Source organism: Ahaetulla prasina, chromosome 2 (genome assembly GCF_028640845.1).
Source record: "Ahaetulla prasina isolate Xishuangbanna chromosome 2, ASM2864084v1, whole genome shotgun sequence".
In the NCBI taxonomy this organism is placed as follows: domain Eukaryota; kingdom Metazoa; phylum Chordata; class Lepidosauria; order Squamata; family Colubridae; genus Ahaetulla; species Ahaetulla prasina.
Genome location: NC_080540.1, coordinates 110,413,747 through 110,439,924, shown reverse-complemented (window position 1 = coordinate 110,439,924; position 26,178 = coordinate 110,413,747). Strand labels below are relative to the sequence as shown.

The window sequence follows — 26,178 nt, the reverse complement described above, 5'->3', positions numbered from 1 at the left end:
ATTAAAGAGTTTTTGATCTATTCTCAATAAAATTTTATGGTATATCAATAGCAATAGCACTTAGACTTATACACCTCTTCATATTGCTTCACAGCCCTCTCGAAGTGATTTGCAGAGTTAGCATATTGCCCCCAACAATTTAGGTAGGTCCTCATTTTACCAATCTCGGAAAGATGAAAGACTGAATCAAGTTGGAGAGAATCAAACTGCTGGCAGTCGGCAGAATTAGTCTGCAATATTGCATTCTAACCACTGTGCCACCACGGCTGTGATAACACAGATGAGTATGACATTAGGACACTAATATCTATATCCTTCTCACTTACTTAGCATTAAAGAAATGTTTGCAATTCATCTAAAAGGAACAATTCATTTCAGCACATCTAGCACAAATTATATCGATAGAAATAAAGGATTATACTAGATTATACACCTTTGTATTTACAAAACTATTTACAAAGGAATACTATGTGTTCTAATTTGAACTGAAAATATTTTTAAAAACTTTTTTGTATTAATAGGATTCTAAGTTTTAATCAATATGATCAGTACTCTGTTAAAATTATAACTAAATAATTGGAGGAACTTTTTCATTAATGATTACAGAGATTTAGTTTAGAGAAGCAAGTTTTGTTCTAATTGATACAATAACAAGCTGTTGAATGGAATATGGCAAAGATAGTTGCTATTTGTGATATTCAAAGTTTTATTTTGAATAATACATAGATGTAATTACTTAAATAGGTGTTATGGAATTTGAAAATGTTAATTTATAACCATATTTAACTCTCAGTAACACTTATATTACTGGAGAAGGAAATGGCAACCCAATCCAGTATCTTTGCCATGCAAACCCCATGGACAGTACAAAAAGGAAAAAAGATATGACTTGAGCCCCTCAAGTAGGAAGGTGTCCAACATGCTACTGGGAAGAACAGAGGGCTAGTACTACTAGTGCCAGAAAGAATGAAGCGACTGGGCCAAAGCCGAAAGGACGCTCAGCTGTGGATGTATCTAGTGGTGAAAGGAAAGTTTGATGCTATAAAGATTTTTTCTCCATAGGAACCTGGAATGTAAGATCCATGAATCAAGGTAAGCTGGACATGGTCAAACAAGAGATGACCAGACTGAACATCAACATCTTAGGAATCAGCAAACTAAAATGGACAGGAATGGGTGAATTTAATTCAAATGACCATCAGGTATACTACTGCGGGCAAGAATCCCTCAGAAGAAATGGAGTAGCCTTCATAATCAATAAAAGAGTAGGAAAAGCAATACTGGGATACAATCCCCAAAATGACAGAATGATCTCCGTTCGAATCCAAGGCAAATCATTCACTATCACAGTAGTTCAAGTCTATGCCCCAACCACTGGTGCTAAAGAGGATGAAATTGATCGGTTCTGTGAAGCCCTACAGCACCTTATAGAATTAACACCAAAAAATGATGTCCTTATCATCATGGGGGATTGGAATGCTAAAGTAGGAAGCCAAAAGATAACTGGAGTAACAGGCAAGTTTGGCCTTGGAGTACAAAATGAAGCAGGGCACAGGCTGCTAGAATTCTGTCAAGACAATACGATGGTCATAGCAAACACTCTTTTCCAACAACCCAAGAGACGACTCTACACATGGACATCACCAGACGGTCAACACAGAAATCAGATTGACTATGTGCTCAGCAGCCAAAAATGGAGAAGCTCTATACAGTCAGTAAAACAAGACCAGGAGCTGACTGTGGCTCAGATCATGAGCTTCTCCTTGCAAAATTTAGGCTTAAATTGAAGAAAGTAGGGAAAAGCCCCAGGCCACTCGGGTATGAACTAAATCATATCCCTGATGAATATACAGTAAAGGTGACAAATAGATTTAAGAAATTAGATCTCATAGACAGAGTGCCTGAAGATCTATGGATGGAGGTTCGCAATATTGTACGAGGTAGCAACTAAAACCATCCCAAAGAAAAAGAAAGGCAAGAAAGCAAAATGGCTGTCTGAGGAAGCTTTGCAAATAGCTGAGGAAAGAAGGGAAGCAAAAGGCAAGGGAGAAAGAGAAAGATACACCCAGTTGAATGCAGAATTCCAGAGAATAGCTAGAAGAGATAAGAATACATTCTTAAATGAACAGTGCAAAGAAATAGAAGAAAACAATAGAATAGGGAGGACCAGAGATCTCTTCAAGAAAATTAGAGATATGAAGGGAACGTTTCATGCGAAGATGAGCATGATAAAGGACCAGAATGGCAGGGACCTAACAGAGGCAGAAGAGATTAAGAAGACGTAGCAAAATTACACAGAAGAATGATACAAGAACAAGCTTAACATCCCTGATAACCACGATGGGATAGTCACTGACCTTGAGCCAGACATCCTAGAATGTGAAGTCAAATGGGCCTTAGGAAATCTGAGCAATAACAAAGGTAGTGGAGGAGACAGTATTCCAGCTGAGCTATTCAAAATCTTAAAAGACAATGCAGTAAAAGTGCTACACTCAATTGTCAGCAAATTTGGAAAACTCAGCAGTGGCCACAGGATTGGAAAAAGTCAGTTTACATTCCAATTCCAAAGAAAGGCAATGCCAAAGATTGTTCAAACTATCGCACCATTGCACTCATTTCACATGCTAGTAAGGTTATGCTTAAAATCCTACGAGCTAGGCTCCAGCAGTATGTGGATCAACAACTACCAGAAGTACAGGCAGGATTTCCAAGAGGCAGAGGAACTAGAGATCAAATTGCCAACATACGCTGGATAATGGAGAAAGCTAAGGAGTTCCAGAAAAATATCTACTTCTGCTTCATTGACTATGCTAAAGCCTTTGATTGTGTGGATCACAACAAATTGTGGCAAGTTCTTAAAGAGATGGGTGTACCAGACCAACTTATTTGTCTCTTGAGAAACCTGTATGCGGTCAAGAAGCAACAGTGAGAACTGGACATGGAACCACTGATTGGTTCAAAATTGGGAAAGGAGTCCGGCAAGGCTGTATACTGTCGCCCAGCCTATTTAACGTCTATGCAGAGCACATCATGAGAAAGGTGGGGCTGGATGAATCAAAAATTGGAATCAAGATTGCTGGGAGAATATCAACAACCTCAGATATGCAGATGATACCACTCTAATGGCAGAAAGCGAAGAGGAACTAAAAAGCCTCTTGATGCGGGTGAAGGAGGAGAGTGCAAAAGTTGGCTTGAAAGTCAACATTAAGAAAAGTAAGATCATGGCATCTGGCCCTCTCAATTCCTGGCAGATAGATGGGGAAGAAATGGAGGTAGTGACAGATTTTATTTTCCTGGGCTCCAAGATCACCGCAGATGGGGATTGCAGCCAAGAAATTAAAAGACGCTTGCTCCTGGGGAGAAAAGCTATGGCAAATCTAGACAGCGTACTAAAATGCAGAGACATCACCCTGCCAACTAAAGTCTTATAGTCAGGGCTACAGTTTTCCCAGTTGCAATGTATGCTGTGAAAGTTGGACCATAAGAAAGGCTGAGCTCCAAAGAATTGAGGCGTTTGAACTCTGGTAATGGAGAAGACTCCTGCGAGTCCCTTGGACTGCAAGGCAAATAAACAAGTCAGTTCTAGAGGAGATCAACCCTGACTGCTCTTTAGAAGGCCAGATCCTGAAGATGAAACTGAAATACTTTGGCCACCTAATGAGAAAGAAGGACTCACTGGAGAAGAGCCTAATGCTGGGAAAGATTGAGGGCAAAAGAAGAATGGGACGACAGAGAATGAGGTGGCTGGATAGAATCACTGAAGCAGTAGGGATGCTTCTACCAGAGGATGGTAGAGGATAGGAAGGCCTGGAGGAACATCATCCATGGGGTCACGTTGGGTCGGACACGACTTCGCAACTAACAACAACAACACTTATGTTTAACAAATGAAAATGCAAATATATCTTTTGTTTATCCAATTTATTATTTGACACAAGTTTTATGCAAAGAGGATATTACTTACTAATGGTAATTTCCAGCAAGTTAATATATGCAATGTCTCTAACTGTTGAGCTCTTCTGTTGATACCTTGGTATAAAATCTGTTAACCCTTAGGTTGTAGTCTGTATTACAATGTTTATGGCTGAGGAGCCATGATTTTTTTTATTTATTTATCGAATTTATATAGTTGTCCATCTTGCCAAAAATGGCTTAACCATGCTGAACTTGAAGATAGTTATATTTATTAATAGATGTTTCTTTATAATATAGATTTATATGACATATACTGTGGGCGACTAACAATAAATATAGCAATATATTGATTCAAACTAATGAAATCAGACATGCTGCATGGTATAAAACCCAATAGATACCAATCACCACCAAAAAATAAGGTTGCCTATTATTTAGGCCCAATGCTTGGGGGTAATTCCAGGTTTTTACCACCTTACAAAAAGCCTACAAATAGGAAAAATCTGAACCTCACCAAGTATGATTTCCATGGGGGATGCACTTCAATGGAAAATGTATCTACTACTTGATTTTAAATTTTAAATGTTCTCAAATGAAATGTATCGTACTATTGTTACTGCAGCATTGAATTTACTGTTAAGAATAATTCTATAGTTTCTCAAATTAAAGGCCTTTGCCCTAGTACTTTTAATATATTCATATAATACCCCTATTAGTGGGGTATTGTGATCAGTGCTAATTGTTTTGCATGTTTTGGTTTCGTGTGTTGTGTACATCTAGCCACTGCCAACATTACAAAATCAAACATAGGGACAGGATTATTTCAATGTATGGTGTATTGAACATTAGCAACTAAGTACAAGAAAAAAATGTATCAAAACATTGTATTACAATTTGCCTAAGCAGAATTTCAAGCAAAACTGTGAAGAAATTACACTTTTTTATGTTGTGCAAAAGACTATGCATTCATAAAACCACCCAGGAAAGATAACCCTTAATACTGCTGTGAAGCAAGTGCTTGTGATTTCTTAATATGTCATGATGAGATATAAAGATGTATGTAGATAGTTATGACATCTAAAATTAGCATATTCTAAAATTACAAAAAACTACTTGTAAGTTTTGTACTTGTACTTGTAAGGAGTGGTCATAATGCACAAAGTAATATATACCTCATCATATAGAAACTTGCAGAAGTTTTTGAAAACTTTGGATACACTAGACTAGTCATTGGTAAATACTACTTTAGCTATTGTTAGCTCCATGCTCCCAAAATTCATCTTGCAAAATCAGAAAAGCAAAATAAAAAAAAAGTCAAAAGTAATCTGGTCCTGAAATAATTGTTATTTACCAATTTCTGGATGAATATCTCCCATTCTTTTCTGAACGAAAACCAGCCAAATGTCCCTTGGAAGCCTCTTAAAATTGAGCACTAAGCATTAAGAAAGCCCTACTCTGGGCCACCAAATAAGAGACAGCCCCCTCCCAAGCATCAACAGCAGGGCCTCTTCAGCTGATCTTAATGCACAAGTCTTATAATGATCTTTTAAGAACTTGAGTAATAAGCTGTTTATGGTTTAGAAACTACAGTAATATATTGTAATTGTATTTGCAGTAGCTCACAAGCAGTCAGAGCAGTGTTTTAGGGATAACATGGCATTAAATGGTCCTATTTAAGTATTCCACATTGCATTCTGCTTCTTGACATCTTCAAAGGTAGCCTCATGGAGAATGGACTGAAGTAACCCATCAGAGTGATTATTTGTTATAGATCATTGAGACTATGCTTTGATCCACATATGGTCATAATGGAGAGACCCATCATTTTAAAATTCATGTCCATATAACTTGAGGTAGCAAAACTTCTAAGCCAAAAGATTGCCCATCTCTATCCCCTTTATTATAGAGGAGTGGGCATAATAATTTGATTTAGCGATCAGATAATAATAACAGAAGAAAAGCAAGCTAGCTACTGATGCTTCATCTGATTTCCAGGATTTACTGAGATATAATTTCGTAGTGGTCCTGAGCCTTAAAAAACAGAACAATCCGAGCCAAAACATATTTGTTGACTTATCTACCCTTGTGGTTTATAAACAAACCATGCAAATGAATTTGTACCAAACACTAAGCTACAATTGCAATTAGTAAGCAACAATAAGAAAATGTTACTTTATTCGTTTACACATACAGGTGGTTCTTGGTTAATTATAGCAATTGGGACTGAAATTGCTGCTGCTGAGTGATGTGGTGTGATATCACATGCCCTATGTAGCAACAGCATTTCTGGCAATCCTTGTTGCTGTCATTAAGCGACGATTGTGGGGTTATTAACCAAGAACTTCATGTTTCTGACTTCTTGCCAGCTTCCCTATTGACTTTGCTTGTGGGAGTCCAGGGAATGTTGGAAATCATTATCACATGATCTTGAGGCTGCTGCAATGGTTTGAACTCTGAGGGCTGGTTAGAAGTGATTAAATTTGTCTTTAAAATAGGTTTTATAAATCATCTTCTCTCATGACAAGTTTCTCAGGTTAGACTTTGTTCCAAGCTATAGTTAGGCAAATCAGGTGAAGAAAAGAGTTGGAAGTTTCAACAAGTTCCCTGTTGCACATATCTGTAATGTAAGATCTGAATTTCACCAACGGGAAAGTATTGTATGTACATGTCTATAGCATAAACAAACCCACATAAATTAAGATTTGTATGCTGTGTAGAAACAGAATATAAGGTTCTTGCATGCCTAAATAGTTAATTAAAATAAATTGGTTGCAATGCGCACCTATTGAAGCTCTTGCTTGTCTGCATAATGAGCTATATTTTAAACTATCTTATATCATTTTGTAGAAATACTTGTTAAAAGTATAGGATGAACTAAATTCCCTTATTTAAGATTGTATATATTTATTTTTTTACTCTTAGATTGTTTTGTTTTATTTCAATCTTTGCTAATCAACACTTCAAAGACGTTGGCTTTGACTGTTTTTCACAATTCGCTTTTTTGTTGCTTCATAGCTTCTAACTATAACCGTGACAGCTAATGACAATATAGCACTCTTCTTCATATTTGGGGCGAGTATTCTAAAGAAGGTATTTAATAATGAAGAGATCCTTATCTGCCCCAAAATAGTCTTGTCTACATCTATGATAAAACCTTACGTACTTTGTAGCTCCCCTCCCCTGTAAACTGTAGTTGAAACCATCATATGATCAATCATTTTGGCTTTTTACTTTAAACTTGCATCAACATACTCTGCCAGTTAACTTTCCTTGAGCCAGTCATTCTCTCTTAGCCCCAGGAAATAAGCTCTAGGGCTTATTTTTTTAGAAACACAATTTCAGGGTGATCAGCCCAGCTGGGCATCCCGCTCCCCATCGCACGCACAATAAGTAGAAAGCATGTGGGGACTAACAGTATCTGCCTGCAGTTGCAGCCTGCCGGTCCCTCGGTCGGCACACTCTGGGGCTGTAGAACCCCCGCAGCACATGTGAGTTGGGCTTACATTAGGCACACACTTTAAAAATCATGCTAGGGCTTATTTTAGGGATAGGTCTTATTTTTTTGGGAAACGCTATTAAATTATGAGGTATGGATGCAAACATGGCTATAAATTTCAGAGAATTCACAGTTTAATTTAGCATCTGGGTATTGGAGACAGCAGTAAATCAATGGTATCAGTTCTTAGATGATCAAGAGCATTTGTGCTAACATACACTCCACTATTTGTATCTTATATTTCTCCTGGATCTTTCAACATATTTTTTTTTTTAGAATCAATAACTATGTGTCACTCTGGTAACTCCATCCTCTGTTCTTTGAGAAGTTAACTAAGATTGTCCCCAGATCAGGATCTCTGTGAACATAGTATTTTGTTGGTGTTATCTTTTTTAATCATACAATACTATTTTACAATATTGTTTTAGCTTAGGATAAAAGTTGGAGGCAAATGATGCATTGTCTGTTTGGCTATGAAAAAGCTAGATATATTAAATAGATCAAGCTTTATCTTCTAGAATTTTATTGTCCCTTTTTCTAGATGTGAATGTTGATGATTCCAAAGGCCATAATACTTACTCTCTGGAAAAGATCTAGAAGAAGGTTACTAGGAGTTAATGCTATACTTTCTTGCATCTCATGATTATACATGATACATGATAATGATAATACATGATTTTACATGATTTTGGCCTGGGAAAAAATATGGAAGATTTGGTTGTGTTTTATAAATAGAACTTGAAATAACAGGCAATTGGAAAGATGACCCTAACATCTTTTCTAATTTTCTGATTCTGTTATTTAGACCAAATAGCAATGTGGTGGTATAGGTGAGCACTACAGTATCCAGGATTTTTTTTTTAAAGTAACAGTGGTTGATCAATCCAAAGTTGAACAAACTACATCTGGGCTGAGAATCTCCTTATCATTGTAATTGCATATCCCTGGTAAGAGTTCCTATGTGGTACAAATGTTTAAAATCATATTTTTGTTCAAATCACAATTTACAAAATATGCACTTGTTTCATATTTATTTTGGCTTGACTGTATTTATATTTATATTCAGCTGTACAAAATCTCATTTGCTAGGATTATGAATACATTTTTAAATATATGCACATAAAATAGATTGTGTGTTTTTGTCATAGTAAAAACTGTTGTAGTTTTGCTTCTGAAAATCACATTTACCAAAAATATATGAGTCTTTTTTAACTGTTTGTTTAAAATCATGATTATATGGCTTATAAATAAGTTAGCATTTCATTTATTAAATTATTTATGGTATGCAGTGTAAAGTATATAAGTCACACAGGCATATATATAATTCATTATATAAATTTTACATGGAAGAAAACAATGCAAGTGAAGTGCACATGGGAGTGACAGTGCAATAGTTATCATGTCTGTGCTGCATATTGGGAAAAGTGCAATAAAAATACTCCAAGAACAGTTATACTGTTTGATTTATGATGTATTGTGGAAGAGAAGGGGAAAGAGAAGATAAAGGAAAAGAAATTGGTGCTGACTAAATTGGTCAGTGACTTAATGGGAAGGACTGAAATGGTTAAACGAAACATGATTCTGAGTATTTTTTAACTGAGAAAGCACAGTGAGTCATTGAAAGCTGCCGCAGAAATGCAGTCTGTCTTGGTGGTATTCTTAAGAGTTGTTTGATGCAAGTCAATTCATCATAGGTAAACAGAATCTAAAGAAAGCTTTGCAATTTCTATTATATGTAAATGAGAGATAAAGCTTAGTTTTAAAATCTTGATTAACAACAATTATCTTAATTAAAAATTTTTTTGAAAAAATCCTCAACTGAGGGATGAAAAAATGCAAAAATCCACAGATAACAATATAACAATCAAGATAAATCAAAGGCTCAATTATATTCTAAAGAAAGACACAACCATATAAATAAGTTACTATGATAGCAAAATCTCATAAAGTAACTTAAAATTATGTTATTGATATCCTTCCTGGAAAAGAAGAATATTTTAAAAAACTAAGCAGATACTTTTTGGCAAATTTTGGTATTTTATTAGGATCACAACCTGTTCCCATGAATTCTTTGCTGATTAGACTTGATGGATAACAAAACATTAACTCAGCAATAAACTCCATTTTTATGTCCCTGAAAACCCTTAATCTGGAGTAGAGTTGGGGAGATGGAGCTGTGCATTTACTGGCTGGATGCCTTTCCTGACATTATCCAGAGTTTGCAGCAGATATTTTTTCTTTGGGACCTAGGAAACATTTCCCACTATCTAGGATTGAACTCTCAACCTTTTGTGTAGGAGGCAAGAGTCTTCACCATTAGGCCACCATACCACTCAAACAGTAACTCAGTAATATAAATATAAAATATATATTTTAAGAAGTGGTTGTACTATTTTTGATTAAAAAAACCCCATAGAGACCACCTATAGTCTTGGGAAATATGAAAGTAAGACAGTGTCCCCATGGGCCACTCATTTAGGAGCTGTTGCATCAATATTTTTCTCACAAATCATCTGTTGATTTGAATTTATCTGTATGGTGATAAATCATAGACTGAATAATGAGAAAAGAACAGATGAGTTTTAATAAGGAGAACAGAGGATAAAATGATGTTGAAGAGGAAGGAAGATAAAGTGTAGTTGGCTTGGAGATCAAGTCTAATATCTGCATAGCTTAGGTGAGAGGAAAATTGGTATGCTCTGTAAACAGACCATGCCAAACCAATTTTATTTAATTCTTTGACAGAGTGACTAAATTAGTAGACCAGCAAAATGCTGTGGACATAGTATACTTAGACCTCAGCAAGGGCATTCAACAAAGTAGACCACAACCTATTTCTTAGTAAATGTGGGAGATCCATCCACCAGATGGATTTGTAACTGGCTAACAAATCATACTCAATGAGTTGCCCTTAATGATACTACATCTACATGGAGGGAAGTAAGCAGTGGGGTGCCATAGGGTTCTGCTTAGACCCAGTAATATTCAATATCTTCATAAATGTTAGGTGAGGGAATAAAAGGGGAACTCATCAAATTTGCAGATGACACTAAACTGGCAGGAATAGCCAACAACCCAGAAGACAGGATTCGAAAAGATCTTGACAGAGCTGAACATTGGGCCCTATCCAACAACATGAAATTTAATGTAGAGAAAAGCAAGGTTTTACACTTAAGCAGGAAAAACCAAGGGTACAAGTACAGATTTGGCAAAACCTGGCTCAAAAACAGTACCTGTACAGGGACCTTGGAGTCCTAGTGGACAATCATTTAAACATGAGCCAACAGTATGTGACAGCAGCCAAAAAAGCTAATACAATCCTTAATTTTATAAACAAAGGCATAGAATCAGGATTGCATGATGTGTTAGTATCATTTTATAAAGCCTTAATAAGACCACACCTGAAATATTGCATCACATTGCAAAAAAATGTTGAGACTTTGGAAAAATGCAAAGAAGAGCAACTAAGATGATTAAAGGCCTGGAGACAAAAATTATGAAGAATAGTTGCAGGAATTGGGTATGGCCAGCCTATGGAAGAGAAGGACTAGGGAGACATGATAGCAGTATTCTAGTATTTGAGGGGCTGCCACAAAGAAGAAGGGGGTCAACTTATTTTCCAAAGCATACGTAGGCAGGACAAGAAACGATGGAAACAAATCAAGGAACGAAGCAAATGGGCCATTTCTGGCCTCTGGAGGTCCTCCAGGGGTGTGTGGAAGGTCATTTTTGCCCTCCCCAAGCTCCTAGAAAGGCTCTGGAGGCTGGGGAGAGAGAAAAATGGGCCTTCCCACCACCCCCAGAGGCCCTCCGGAGGCAGGAAACAGCCTGTTTCTCTACTTCTGGTGGGCCCTGAATGCCAAAAATCAGTTGGCCGGCACGCGCATGCGCGCTGGAGCTGAGCTTGTGTGCTCACCAATATGGCTATGCGTGCCACAGGTTCGCCATCACAGGTATAGAGTCACCTGCTTGAGCAGGGGGTTGGACTAGAAGACCTCCAAGGTCCCTTCAAGCTCTAGACTTGCATCATATTATTTAAGAAACATATTGCTAGATAAACTGCATTTAAAAAAATCCATGAAAGTGGGCATATTTTTTTCAGGATTGACCTACCAAAGAACTTCACCAGACTTTGCATTCTATTTTCAGACACCAGGATAAAACTTCCAAGTTGTTTTATGAGTTGTGAATTTTGGCCATTCTGAACTCAGTGTCCACATGTTTTATTATTTCTCTATTACTTATATTTATCAATTATTACAGTTTATTCACATGGTTCATATACATACATATACCCTCACTTTTCCAAGTGATTAATATTATATAGAGCACAGATATGCATTCTGATATATCTATATTGCTTATACATTCTGGCTAGAGAGATGGGAATAATAGTATGTTGGCTTGAAAGATACACCATAGATTGGGGTAAAATTGGGCTGTAGTTATGCTTGTGCTCCCCTGGTCAAAGTTTGCCCAAACTATTCCTGGGGCAGGAATATCTGCTGGAGTGGTGAAAAAAGTCAGTATGATGACTGTAGCCATGAAATCAAAAGAGTGCCACTTTTTAAAGTGTGCATCATATATGGAGTTTCAATTATAGGTGCCATTATGACATTTTTTTTAAGCTCATCCCCTTTCATGGTCACCCAGATAATTATAGCCAATTGGTCTTGCTAGACTTGAGTCAAAGCCTTTTCTTCTCCACCCAGCATGCCATAGTCTTCAGGTATTCAGGCACTTGATGGCATCACATAGACAATAAACAGCAAAGTTACACACTGGAATATCATTACCATTTTGGTTATACCCTACCTAGTACAAATAATTGAACTCAGCTAGTGGCTTCAAAATAGGTAGTGGGGAGACAGTTGAGCCCTGAGGTCTATTGGAAATTGAAAATTGGATTTTTGCTTCCTAACAACATTGTCTGGAACTGGCTATGTAGGAAAGAGAAGAATTACTGTAAAATCATGTTCACCACTCCCAAATCCATGAGCCTTTCCGGAAGACTACAATGGTTGATAATGAAGACTGCTAAAGATCCAAGAAAACCATAATGGATACAATACCCCCATCCTGTTCCTTCCATTGACAAGAGTGATCGGTACCATCTCAATGTTATAGTCAAGTCTATATCTGTAATCTATTACTCCAGGGCTTTTTGAGGCTGCAGGCCTACTGTCATCTCTACAGCCTTCCCTAAAAACAGGACAAGTGGAAACCAAACACATGTTATCATCTAGAAATAATTAAGAATCCATTTTCAGTAAAAGGAGAAATTCATAGATTTAAAAAAAAAGAAAAATAAGGCTTTGATGTGTACAGTGGCAACTTGAAAGCAGGTCAGGAATGCTTCACGAGTTGACATACAGACTCACTACACATTTGTTTTTTAATGATGAATAGGGGAAGACTGCCATTAATTTTGTTTGTTATTTCTTGTAACCTGGGTTTCATGTGAAGCATAATACATTTTCTATTTCAGGTATACTAAACCACTTACCTTTGCTGATTGCATATGTGATGAATTGCCATTAGGATGGGAAGAGGCCTATGATCCTCAGGTTGGAAACTATTACATTGACCATAACACCAGTAAGTGTAACGTGATTTTACATTTAATGCATAAGTGGCTTTGATATATAGCACTCATTAGTGCTGAGCATTCATTGCACATTATAAAGAATAGATGTTTCAGAACATGAAGGGGATAAATATTTTTTCAAAGTAGTGCACTTTAAAAGCGATGTAATCTGATGGATATGAGTTTTTCTTTGTTGTTGTTATTTATCCTATAAAATGTGGTTTTTTTCCCTACGGTTGTCTTTACTGTTTTTAAAAAGTCTGATAAAATGTAGCTTCTTTATTGGATCATTTGGCAAAATTTAAAATAATTATGGAATGATGTTGAAGATTTACTTAGGTGGAATATTTTATTTAAATGTTAATTGGTTTAATTTTAAAATATTTTATGACATGCAGTGTGATCTGTTTTAGATTAGCTTTGGTTTTTAAATGCTGATTTTATACACACACACACACACACACACACACACACACACACACACACTCCAGCATGAAATTCTTTTCCAGTGGGAAAACAATATGTAGAGCACAGGAAAAAAAGAAGCAATAGGGAAAGAAATTAAATTCATGGAATAAGAAAAAGAAAAGAAAACATGCAATTTAGATTAACACCATTCACTGTCACCCATATCTTTCTGTGCTTGTAAACCATCATAGCTTCCATTATATCCATATACATCGCATCACTCATTGTTTCTGTTTTTTTAAACTTCTCACCTCTTAAGGGGTTTAGTAGAAGCATCCAGTCAAAACTTCCTCAGTCTTTTCCTTCCTCCCAACCTATTTATTCTTCCTTCATATATTTTTTGGGATTGGATCCTCATTCCTTCTGTCCATATGACTAAATCTTCTAAATGTACTTCTTTTGTACACTTACTAATTGTTTTAATTCAGTTCTCATTCATTCATTCATTCATCCTCCAGTCATTCTTATTTGTATCTCTTCTGATTTTATCATGCATAATTTGTAAATACCCATTTCCTGCCAGTTTCTCCAACCCACACATCTAAAGACTGTGTTAGTTCCAGGAAGTCTGGTTAATACTAGGTGGTTAAACAAAGGCACCTTATCATTGAGTTATATATTTTTTTAAAGGGATATATTTATTTCTTAGGGGTAAAATGCAGCCTACGAATCTGAGGTACTAAGGATATAATTGGAAAATTATCAGAAACTTCAAGGACATTTAATTTACGGGATCACAGATAAGGGTAGATGATCTTTTGTAATAATAAAAGACAGGAACTAATACAGAAACACATTTCTACAACATCTTTGACAGGTGGTCATTCAGACTCCAGCAAGGACTACAATGAAGTATGTTTGTTTTTGCACTGAAGAGTGGTTTTCATAGAAGGGACACTTGCCAGGAATTGTACAGTTTTCCTTCCAGAAAGAGTAACGCATAGAACTGAGCACAATAGTCCAAGCAAATGTTGATTAACTTAGCAAAGAATACAGTACAGCTTTGTTATAGGCTTGGCATTAGTTGCTGGGTATATTTTTCTGGGTATAGCTTGGTATAGCTCAAAGGTATTGGTTTTGATAGGTCTACCTTGTCCAACCTGAAATGGCCTGTTCAGTATCTTCATCCCGAGAGAAAATCTTGTGTTTTGTCAAACTAGGGAAGCTGAATATGCTGTTTATTGGTTATAGCCTCAGCCTCACTGAATAATAGAAATGAGGTTCACATCACCATTACAGTATTCTGGAAGCTGATTAACATGGGTTCTTCCTGAGAGCATTTAACTGCTATATTTTTGATTAATGCTTGCTCTGTCAGTGATTTTGTAATATCAAATTTTACTTTTTTTGCTTCTTTGTTATCAACTGGGATACTTCATTATTGATTATGGTTGTCAGCAGCTAGTGGTCCTTGGTGGATTCATTTTATGCAAATGAAATTAATAAATTCTTAGATCCCAAATCTGTAACCTGGGTTATAATTCAAATTCATTATATTTTGGAAAGGATTCCAGCATTTGTATAGACGTAATACCCAAGGAAAACTATTTATTGTGTAAATTTTTGCTACTTGCATTATGTATATGTTTGTTAAAGGTAAGGCAAGATATTTATTTTTGATTTATTTGTTAATATATATCCTGCCATTATTATTTTTCCAAATAACTCGAGAATACAAACACATATTAAGAAGCCACTAATAATTTTCAGTGAAAATAAAAATAAATGCTGCCCTTTTTTGTCCTAATGCAGGTTAGTGTTAAAATATACTGTTTTACCTGTGATACATAAATGTTAGATTAAAATATTACAAGGGAAGTTTTATCATTAGCAACTATCCTGAAATGAACTGATATAACTTATTACAAATGCGAAATGTAAGTCCCAGAATACTTTTTGGGTGTAAATCTCATTATTTCTAATAGTTTTAATTATTCTAGTGGTTTTTAACTTCTATTTTTAAAATAAAACTAAGAATCTAGAATAATTATATTCCAACTAAACTATTAATGAATATTCTTACTAAGTACTTTTAAAAAAACTTCATTATAAGGATATAGGAAGAAGCAAAAGTTATTTTTAAACAGTTTTTATTAGTTTATAATATAGCATACAAAGAAAATATAAAAGTAAATAATAGGAAAAATAGAGAAGGGGAAAGGGAAGAGAAGAGTGAGAAAGAAAAGGGGGAGAAGAAAGAAAAGGCATTGACTTCTGAATCCCTTTGGTGCAGTAGAATAAGGTATTAACATCAAACTTCTAAGAAGAAGCAAAAATTATCTCTTGGCGTTCTCCTTAATACCTGGAATTGGACTTGTTCGTAAGAATCAAAATTGTCTCAGCACTCTTGTAAATTTGTAAATTTAATTAAAACATTTTCCTACATCTTGTAACTATCCTGTTTCAGCTAGGTATGGGGTGTTTTTTTGGTGGGTTTTTTTTTTTTTTTTGCAGACTCTAGTGGAGCAAAAATGAATGCTTGTGCAGTGCAGGTAGTCCTCACTTACTGACGATAATTAGCACTGGGAACTCTGTCACTGCACAATGGGGTTATGAGGCGTAGAAGTATGTGACTGTACTGACTTACGAAGGCAATTCCAGAAGTCCTAGTTGCTGTCATTAGATGAATTTTGCGCAGTTGCAGTGTCCTGCGGTAATATGATTGGCATTTGAGACTTCCTACTAGCATCCCCACTGACTTTGTTTGTCATAAACAGGCAAGGAAAGTCACAAATAGCAGTCGCATGAGAATGGGAAACTATGATACTGTCATTACAAGCCCGTTGCCAAGCAGCCAAATTTTGATTATGTGACTGTATAGAAACTGTGACAGCCACAACTGTAAGGACCTATAAGCGAAACAAGTACTGTAATTTTAGATTTAATGATAATTTAGTAATAGCATACAATCCCGTGTTAACTAACACTAACATTAGTTGTGTATAAACATTTAACAAATTTCAATGTGGTAGAATATGTATTCTTTGAAAATTACCACAACTGATTGAGGAGCTGGAATTATCACTAGATGGAAGGAAATAGTTTTCTGTATCTCTGTATGTTTCATAACGTTTCAGTTTGTTAATCCCAGTTCTGGAAGGCTAAAACATGATCTACCTGAAAAGAGCTAATTTAGCCTTTAGCAAACTGGCACCATCTAGAGATGTTGGTGCTACACTTCCAGAATTCACAGAGAAGCTATCAGTAATTTTTGAGCAATAATCGAGCATTTTTTATTTTAATAAAACTGAAAGGCAGTGAATTAGAATTAACTGTAAGTAAAAGCTCAAGCTTCATGTAGAAATGATGGGAAACATTATAGAATGCTGAATCTTCGCATCATTTACAGAGCTTGACATAGGCTGTTCTTCCTAGTCACCATACCAGCAACCTCCCAGCATTTGAAAAAGTAAATTCTTTGGCCTGGGTCTATGGTAGACGCCTTTCTTCATCAGACCATTTAGTCCGAAAGAAGATCCTCTTGTTTGCTTGAATCCTTTAATGGTTTCTTTGTGTAAGAGTTTTCTGTTAAATATTAAGGAACTCCTAAATTATGTAGATTAGGTTTCTTTGTTATCCTAGAGCCCAATCCTATGAATGATTTATTCTGTGGTAGCTAGGCATCTCACATATAATTAGCCTAGAGCAGTGATGGCTAATCTTTTCGGCACCAAGTCCCAAAACTGAAGCGCTAGAGCATCGGAACCCAGAAGAGAACAGTTGGATGGTGCACATGCGCGCGATGGAGCCCGGAAGAGCAGCTGGCAATAACACGCATGCTCACAGAGAGGGCTCTGCATGCCACCTTTGGTACGTGTACCATAGGTTCGTCATCACGGGCCTAGAACATTTAAAGCTGACGAAAGAGGAGAGCAGTCCCATAGTACACAATTTAATTCACCCCACTTGCTTACTAAACAGAATTTCAATAATTTCTTATATGCATCACATACATACTTTTCTTAATAAAACTACTGGAATTTCTGTCTATTTCAAATGAGAAGTAATAGAGATTTAGGAGATAACCGAATTTCTTTTTGTAGTCGTCACAACTTCATTTTCCCTTATTCTTAACTATTCATGTTAAATGAAAGATTCAGTAAATTAATACTGTGTATACTCCCAGATAAATGTATCAATGTATAAACTGGATGAAATGAACCCAATTTGGGGTAATGCATTTTGGTATCTAACACTCTCAGTTTATCCACAAGTACACATAGTACCTGTATAACTTGTGGAATGCAACATATCTTATGGTGAATGACTGGGTATCTCAAATCTCTCTGCATAACAGTTATCTATCTATCTATTTATTTATTTATTTATTTATTTATTTATTTATTTATTTATTTATTTATTTATTTATCACATTTGTATACCGCCCTATCTCCTTAGGGACTCAGGGTGGTTCACAGGCAAGTAAAAAGTACATATAAATACAGATTAAAATAACAATTAAAAAACTTATTCTACAAGGCCGAATTATTAAAAGAACAATATAAATAATAAAACCCATTTAAAACCAATAAATTTAAAATCTAATCCAGTCCTGCGCAGATGAATAAGTGTGTTTTAAGCTCGCGACGGAAGGTTCGGAGGTCCGGAAGTTGATGAAGTCCTGGGGGTAGTTCGTTCCAGAGGGTGGGAGCCCCCACAGAGAAGGCCCTTCCCCTGGGCGTCGCCAGACGACACTGCCTCGCTGACGGCACCCTGAGGAGTCCCTCTCTGTGAGAGCGCACGGGTCGGTGAGAGGTATTCGGTAGCAGTAGGCGGTCCCGTAAATAACCCGGCCCTATGCCATGGAGCGCTTTAAAGGTGGTTACCAAGACCTTGAAGCGCACCCGGAAGGCCACAGGTAGCCAGTGCAGTCTGCGCAGGATAGGTGTCATACGGGAGCCACGAGGGGCTCCCTCTATCACCCGCGCAGCCGCATTCTGGACTAACTGCAGCCTCCGGATGCCCTTCAAGGGGAGCCCCATGTAGAGAGCATTGCAGTAATCCAGGCGAGACGTCACGAGGGCGTGAGTGACCGTGCATAGGGCATCCCGGTCTAGAAAGGGGCGCAACTGGCGCACCAGGCGAACCTGGTAGAAAGCTTTCCTGGAGACGGCCGTCAAATGATCTTCCAGAGACAGCCGTTCATCCAGGAGGACGCCCAAGTTGCGTACCCTCTCCATCGGGGCCAATGACTCGCCTCCAACAGTCAGCCGTGGACTCAGCTGACTGTACCGGGATGCCGGCATCCACAGCCACTCTGTCTTGGAGGGATTGAGCTTGAGCCTGTTTCTCCCCATCCAGACCCGTACGGCTTCCAAACACCGGGACAGCACTTCGATAGCTTCTTTGTGGAAAAGTACAGCTGGGTGTCATCAGCATACAGCTGGTACCTCACACCAAAGCCACTGATGATCTCACCCAGCGGCTTCATATAGATGTTGAACAGAAGGGGCGAGAGAATCGACCCCTGCGGCACCCCACAAGTGAGGCGGCTCGGGGCCGACCTCTGCCCCCCTGTCAACACCGTCTGCGACCGATCGGAGAGATAGGAGGAGAACCACCGATAAACGGTGCCTCCCACTCCCAATCCCTCCAAACGGCGCAGCAGGATACCATGGTCGATGGTATCAAAAGCCGCTGAGAGGTCTAATAGGACCAGGGCAGAGGAACAACCCCTATCCCTGGCCCTCCAGAGATCATCCACCAACGCGACCAAAGCCGTCTCAGTGCTGTAGCCGGGCCGGAAACCGGACTGGAACGGGTCTAGATAGACAGTTTCATCCAGGTGCAAGGGAAACTGATATGCCACCATACTCTCTACAACCTTCGCCGCGAAGCGAAGGTTGGAGACCGGACAATAATTACCTAAAACAGCCGGGTCCAGGGAAGGCTTCTTGAGGAGGGGCCTCACCACCGCCTCTTTCAAGGCGGCCGGAAAGACTCCCTCCAACAAAGAAGCGCTCGTAATCGCCTGGAGCCAGCCTCGTGTCACCTCCTGAGTGGCCGGCACCAACCAGGAGGGGCACGGGTCCAGTAAACATGTGGTGGCATTCAACCTACCCAACAACCTGTCCATGTCCTCGGGAGCCACAGGGTCAAACTCATCCCAAACAATGTCAACAAGACAACCCTCAGACGCCCCATCTGAATCACCGCAATTTTGGTCCAGACCATCCCGAAGCTGAACGATTTTATTGTATAGATAACCGTTAAACTCCTCAGCACGTCCCTGTAATGGGTCATCCCGCTCCCCCTGGTGAAGGAGGGAACGAGTCACCCGAAACAGGGCGGCTGGGCGGTTATCTGCCGACACAATGAGGGAGGAGGCGTAGCAACGTCTCGCTTCCCTCAGTGCCACTAGGTAGGTCCTACTATAGGACCTAACTAGTGTCCGATCAGCCTCTGAACGGCTAGACCTCCAGGAACTCTCTAGGCGTCTTCTCCGGCGTTTCATCCCCCTCAGCTCCTCGGAGAACCAAGGAGCCGGTTGGGATCTACGCCGGGTCAGAGGCCGCAAAGGCATGACACGGTCTAAAGCCCCAGCCGCAGCCCGTTCCCAGGCCGCGGCTAGTTCCTCAGCCGTGCCGTGAGCCAGACCCTCAGGAAATGGCCCAAGCTCCGTTCGGAACCTCTCTGGGTCCATCAGGCGCCTGGGACGGAACCAGCGTAGTGGTTCCGTCTCCCTGCGGTGTTGAGTGGCGGTCAGAAAGTCCAGGCGAAGGAGAGAGTGATCTGACCATGACAAAGGTTCTGTGACTACATCCCTCAAGTCCAGATCCTTCAACCACTGACCAGAGATAAAAATCAGGTCCAGTGTGCCTCCCCCGATGTGAGTGGGGCCATCCACTACTTGGGTCAGGTCCAAGGCCGTCATGGAGGCCATGAACTCCCGAGCTGCTGTCGATGACGAACCGGAAGATGGCAAGTTAAAGTCCCCCATGACTAAAAGTCTGGGGGTCTCTACTGCCACCCCAGTAAGCACCTCCAGAAGCTCGGACAGGGCAGCTGTCACGCAGCAAGGAGCCAGATACGCGACCAGCAAGCCCATCTGACACCTATGACCCCATCTCACAAAGAGGGATTCACACCCGGCAATCTGAGGTACAGTGGTCTCTCTCGGCTCTAGATTCTCCTTAATAACAACCGCCACCCCCCCACCCCTACCCTGAGCCCTCGGCTGATGGAATGCGCGGAAGCCCGGTGGGCACATTTCAACAAGGGGCACGCCCCCTTCAGTGCCCAACCAGGTCTCCATAACGCCTATAAGATCCGCAGCGCCCCTCTGAATAAGATCATGTATTAGGGGGGCCTTATTGGCCACGGACCGTGCGTTGCATAACATAAGCCGAAGGCCCAGGCTCTGAGAGTCTTGACCATCCGGGGAACGGGAGAAGTCAGAGGGATCGGGGCGCGCGATCGCCTGCAAGCATCGGGGGCGCGCCCCCCTAAACCGATACGATCCCCCCCCTTCCGCCATATCTGCCCCTCCCACTTACCGTGCAAATAGCACCACCCTCACAAAAAGGAACACATTCCCCCCCCATAACCTCCGAACCCATTAAATAACCGCCGTGAGCACGCGCAGGAATTGGTTTCCCTCCCGACGGGCTACCCCCAACACCCGCCCTAACCCTCCCACCCCTTAAAAATGCCCTATCTAAAAAAACCCAAAGGCTCTTTCTCTTCGCATGCCACCTCTGTGGGTCCCAAGACCCGTCATTGAGGCCGGCCCTTGGTAACGAGGCGGGCCATTCCTGCGAGGCGGGGGCACCTTGCAGGCGCAAGAGTTCACAAGACGAATAGCGCATGACGACTGAAGAAACTGCAAAGATAAAAATCGGTGATAAAAAGGCTCCATCTCCAAGTGGATAAGATGTTAACATATGGTAATAGTCCAGAATAAGGACGGATATAGAATGGAAACAGGAGGACAGTCTAGATGGTAAATTGTCCAATCTTCGTCCAAACATCATGGAACAAGGGGTGGGGGTATTTCGGTCGAAACTATGTCCTCCTCCGTCCCCAAACAAGTCTCCTACGTAATCCCAAATTAGTCCAAACAGGACCGACAACGGCCATAAAGATCCCAAAAGGCCGGAAAGGGACAAGATGGTACTGCAACAGTCGCAGGATGACTAGATGGGGACAAATCGGGAATGCCTCCGTTGCCTCCCCACTGTCCTCCAACGTCCGCCTCCAGAATTAGCCAGAAATACCGTCCAGGGGGTCACCTCCATCTCTATCACCCCCCTAGTACATCTAGCCACTTCGAGAGCCAGAACTCTCCAAACCTCTCCCTCCAAGTGGCCAGGCCCATCCAAAGGGCTGGAACCTCTCCGAGAGGCCAGAGGATGTGAAGAACGCCAAGTCCGAATATGGCGGCAGGAAGGAAACCATAGAAGCCACGACATCACAACAGATGGAACAAATGAAGACATCGTGGCAGATGGAACAGATAAAACATCCCCGCAATCCAAACCGACCAAGGCAGAGCAAGGACGACAGAGGAGTAGGCCGAAAACCAGGCTGGGAAAACCAGCCAAAAATCGGCCGAAACAACCGGCCCGGAAAAGCTGATCCGCCCCACCTCCGGGCCTGGAAAACATGGCCGCCGCAATCCACCGCTCACCTTCCCGGTCCCGTTCTCAGCAGCCGCGGGTGCTAAAAGGTCCAAAGACCTCTCCCACGGCTGCCCGAGAGATGGTCTTCCAGACCGGGAAGGGCAGGCAGCTAGGCAGGCGGCCCAGGCATCGCCATCCACGGGGCTGTTTTAAAACGCCAGAGCACCGTCTTCAGCGCCGCGCCATCTTGCGCATGCGCAGAGCTATCTAAGAGTCTTCTCAATTCCTATTTTAGATGTTCCAATTTTTCTTCTATGGCAGAAGTCCCCAGACATTTTGGCACCAGGGACCGATTTCATGGAAGAAATTTTTTTTCTACAAACTGGGGGCAGATGGTTGCTTGCTCACTGCCCACCTCCACTGTGCAGCCTGTTTCCTAACAAGCCACGGACTGATCCATGGTCTTGAAGTTGGGCACCCCTGTTCTATGGAATGCCTCATTTGGCAATTTTCTCAATTCTGATATATTAAAAGATTGGGCTTTCACAATCTGTGCTGCCTTTTTGGCATTTAAAAGATGGTGATGATGATGATGATGCAGCCTCCAGGCCATGTAGCCTAGAGTCCTGTGACTAACATTTCAGCTTCTTCCATTTCTTGGAAGATAGACCAATATCACCAGAGGTAAGTAAACGAGTCTTATTTTTTTATGAAAAAAAAGAAATATAGATTATAAGCACTCTTATTCAGTTTCAATATTAAGCTGCTGTATTTCACTATTTTAAGGAAATAAGTACAGAATTAACTTGATCAGAGATATAATGTGATTTGTTTGGTTTCAATTAGCATATTACATTAATACCGTCATTTGGGATTTTTAAACTGATTTATGGCATAGAGCTATATAAAAATCCATGTGTATAGTTTATCCAACAAACTTTGCTATAATAGGTGAACCAAGTGTCTGACCATAATCGCACAATGTGTTTGTTTTTTAAAAAAAACTTACTATAGTGTGGTGTACATGTCATCCAGATCAATGGCCATATAATGCTTTAACTTTTGAAGGTTTGAAAATTTTATGTGTTGTTGGCTTAGAGCCATGGCTTTCTTTGTCACTTGAAACCTGATTAATGGCTGATTTATGGGTACTGATTCATCAGCCTGGCTGTCATTTAAGAGATGCTGCTTCTGCACAAGTATTTCTGCTCTTTTGCTGTCATTGTTCACTCCCACAGGAATGTGAAGGAACTGGATTAGCCTTGCTGACTTGTCTGATATGACGTCCATGTATAACTTTATTATTCAGTTAACATAAAATACAGATCACCGGGTAATAGGAAACTGATTCATTCACCCAAAATTATTATCATTTTCTGCATGAATACTTGCATTAACCAATATAAATATATAACAAAGGATGTCATTTTAACTACTAGGTTGGACTGATCTGGAATAAACAAGAGACAAATCGGTTTGTCCTTTCAACAAATAGCAAAACTTCATCTTTAGTAGACCTTATGCTATATATATCAAATAAAAATCATAAAATCCTATTATAGGCCAAATAGTAGTTTATGTTAGATTTATCTCTAGCTTGTTGTATTCTTGTTTAAAGAAACTACCCAGATAGAGGATCCTCGGGTGCAGTGGCGGCAGGAACAGGAACACATGCTGAAGGACTACCTTATATTGGCCCAAGAAGCCTTAACTGCACAGAAGGAGGTTTACCAGGTCAAGCAACAGAGGCTTGAATTGGCCCAGCAGGAATACAAGCAACTTCATGATGTCTGGGAACACAAACTGGGGTCTCAGACCAGCTGTATGTGTCTTAAATTTATAATTTATGAACATAAGAATGTGTTATTTATTTTTCCTCTGGGAGCTTGTTTTGGCTTTAATAACTAGACTTGATGTTTTCAGAAATGGGGGAATAACAATTATTTTTTTGTTTCTCCCTTCTAATACCTCTCAGAAAAATCCTTCATGCAGCCTAAGAGTATTTCTTCCCCAATTTATATCTTTCCAGACTACATTCTATATGCAGGTTTCATTCCTTCCACTTCCATTTTTCATGTACAGGTAGTCCTGACTTAGGAACTGCCTCATACAGTGACTGTTCACAATTATAATGGTGATGAAAAAAGTAACTGTACAACCTACATTTATGACCTTTGTAGATATGAAAAGCAAAGGAGATCTGAAGTGAGATCATAAGGACAGTTGGCATTTTATTTAGTGACCACTTAACTATAATAACCATGTTTTCATTCCCAATTGTGGTCACTATACAAAGACTAACTGTAACACTGTATTTTGTATAGTCACACCATCCGCTGTATTGCCCCCCCCCCATTTTTTTTTCCCCCTGTATTATGCAGAGGTTTTTCTTTTTACTATTCAATTTTACTATTCTAATGAAAATAGCTTGGAAAATGGAAGGTTTAAGCTACTCTAGATTTTGTTTTAATTACCTGGTCTAATAAATGTAATACCTCTGTATGGTTTGTTTGTTTTTTTAAAAAAACATAGCTCTGAAACTTCAGAATTTGTTTAAAAGGGAACATAAATGAAAAAGCTTAATTTTGGTAAAACTCCTTTCCTTTTCTTCTATTTTGAAATGCTTAAGATATCCAACTAAAAATCTAGTTTCTGGCAGTTTAATTGCTTTTACATTTTTTTAAAAATACATGTTTTGTTTTGCATTTGTTCTCATTTCCTTAACTTTTTGCTATTTTTTTTTAAATTTTCCCCCCTTACTGTAGTAGCCTCCAGTTCATCATCGAGCTCAAAATATGATCCAGAAATTCTTAAAGCTGAAATTGCTACCACAAAATCTAGGGTAAGATAAAAATGATTTTTAATTTCTTTTTAAGTTAAAATGCTTCTAGGAAAAAAAAAACCCTGCATATTCAGTTGCTGTATATTATAATTCTTCCATTTGCATATTTGTACATAACTAATGAAGCAGACCTTTATAATGTTGGTGATTTATAAATCCCGCATATTTCACTATTACCCATGCTGGAATATATGGCTAAGCAATATCAGAGATATAGGTTCCCCATACCTAGAAAGAAAGGAAGAAAGAAAGTTGAGTGTGCCTTTTACAAATACAATATCCTGAAAGAAATGTTTTACATTGTAAAATATTTATTCAATTTATTGTTGGCTGTTTCCTTCTAAGTGAAGTGTCATAAGGATTCACTTTATTTTGAATCTATTATTTATGTGACATTCACATGTTGGTGTTAAGTGCTGTAGTTATTGAAGCTGTGTAGGAGTCATACATTGAAAAACATAGAAACCTCAACTTTCTCATTACATTCCATAGTGATGTATATGGAAACCCTGGCTTGAATTAAAATAAGTACTTTTTTTTTTATATCTGTCTGGAATTCTGACTTCGGATCTGTCACTTCGTACAACTAATCAGGATCAAAGATTGGTGATAAGGAACTTGACTAAATACAAAGGCCTGTGCAAAGCTTCCAAGGAGTGCTTCGCTGGAATTGCTTTGACAAAGCAGACCTTTGATGCAGTTCTCATCAGTTGAATTTCAAATGTCAGCTGTGTGTGTGAATATATTTATTAAAGTGAAATGGGTAGATACCACAGTCTATCACAGGGGTAGTCCACCTTTTTATACCTACCACCCACTTTTGTATCTCTGTTAGTAATAAAATTTTCTAACCACTCACCGGTTCCACAGTAATGGTGATTTATAAAGTGTATCATCGTCTGCGCATGCCTCTCGCGCATCATGGATTGGGTTGGGGGGGGTGCCGGCTACCAGCTCTGCTTGTCTGTTACAGCTGGGTGGTGTGGGGGGGAGATGCATGAGCTATTCTGGGACGAGGCTCTTTTGTTTGCAGTCGCACTATAGCGCCATTTAGTTTCACTTACGTAACGTGAACTAAACTTATGCGCGGGCGATACAAATAGTATTTGTATTTTCACGGGAAATTTTATGAAAACCAAATGAAAATGTTTTTAAATTATGCTATGAAATTTTTTTTAAAGTCAATTAAATTTAAAAAGAGGAAAGTGTTTCAGTATTGGACAAAACCCCTACCACCCACCATGAAAGCTGGAACGCCCACTAGTGGGTGATAGGGACCAGGTTGACTACCACTGGTCTATCACAACAG

General features: G+C 39.3%; 1 protein-coding gene across 3 annotated transcripts in view; it reads left to right on the top strand.

Annotated features, from left to right (window-relative positions):
- WWC1 (WW and C2 domain containing 1) overlaps positions 1 to 26,178 on the top strand; it is a 118,145-nt gene that overhangs the window by 51,687 nt on the left and 40,280 nt on the right. For all 3 annotated transcript variants that reach the window (XM_058170626.1, XM_058170627.1, XM_058170628.1), the window contains exons 2-4: positions 12,900 to 13,009; positions 23,646 to 23,849; positions 24,793 to 24,869. In XM_058170626.1, coding sequence (XP_058026609.1) covers positions 12,900 to 13,009; positions 23,646 to 23,849; positions 24,793 to 24,869 — 391 coding nt within the window. The remainder of the gene's footprint in view (positions 1 to 12,899; positions 13,010 to 23,645; positions 23,850 to 24,792; positions 24,870 to 26,178) is intronic.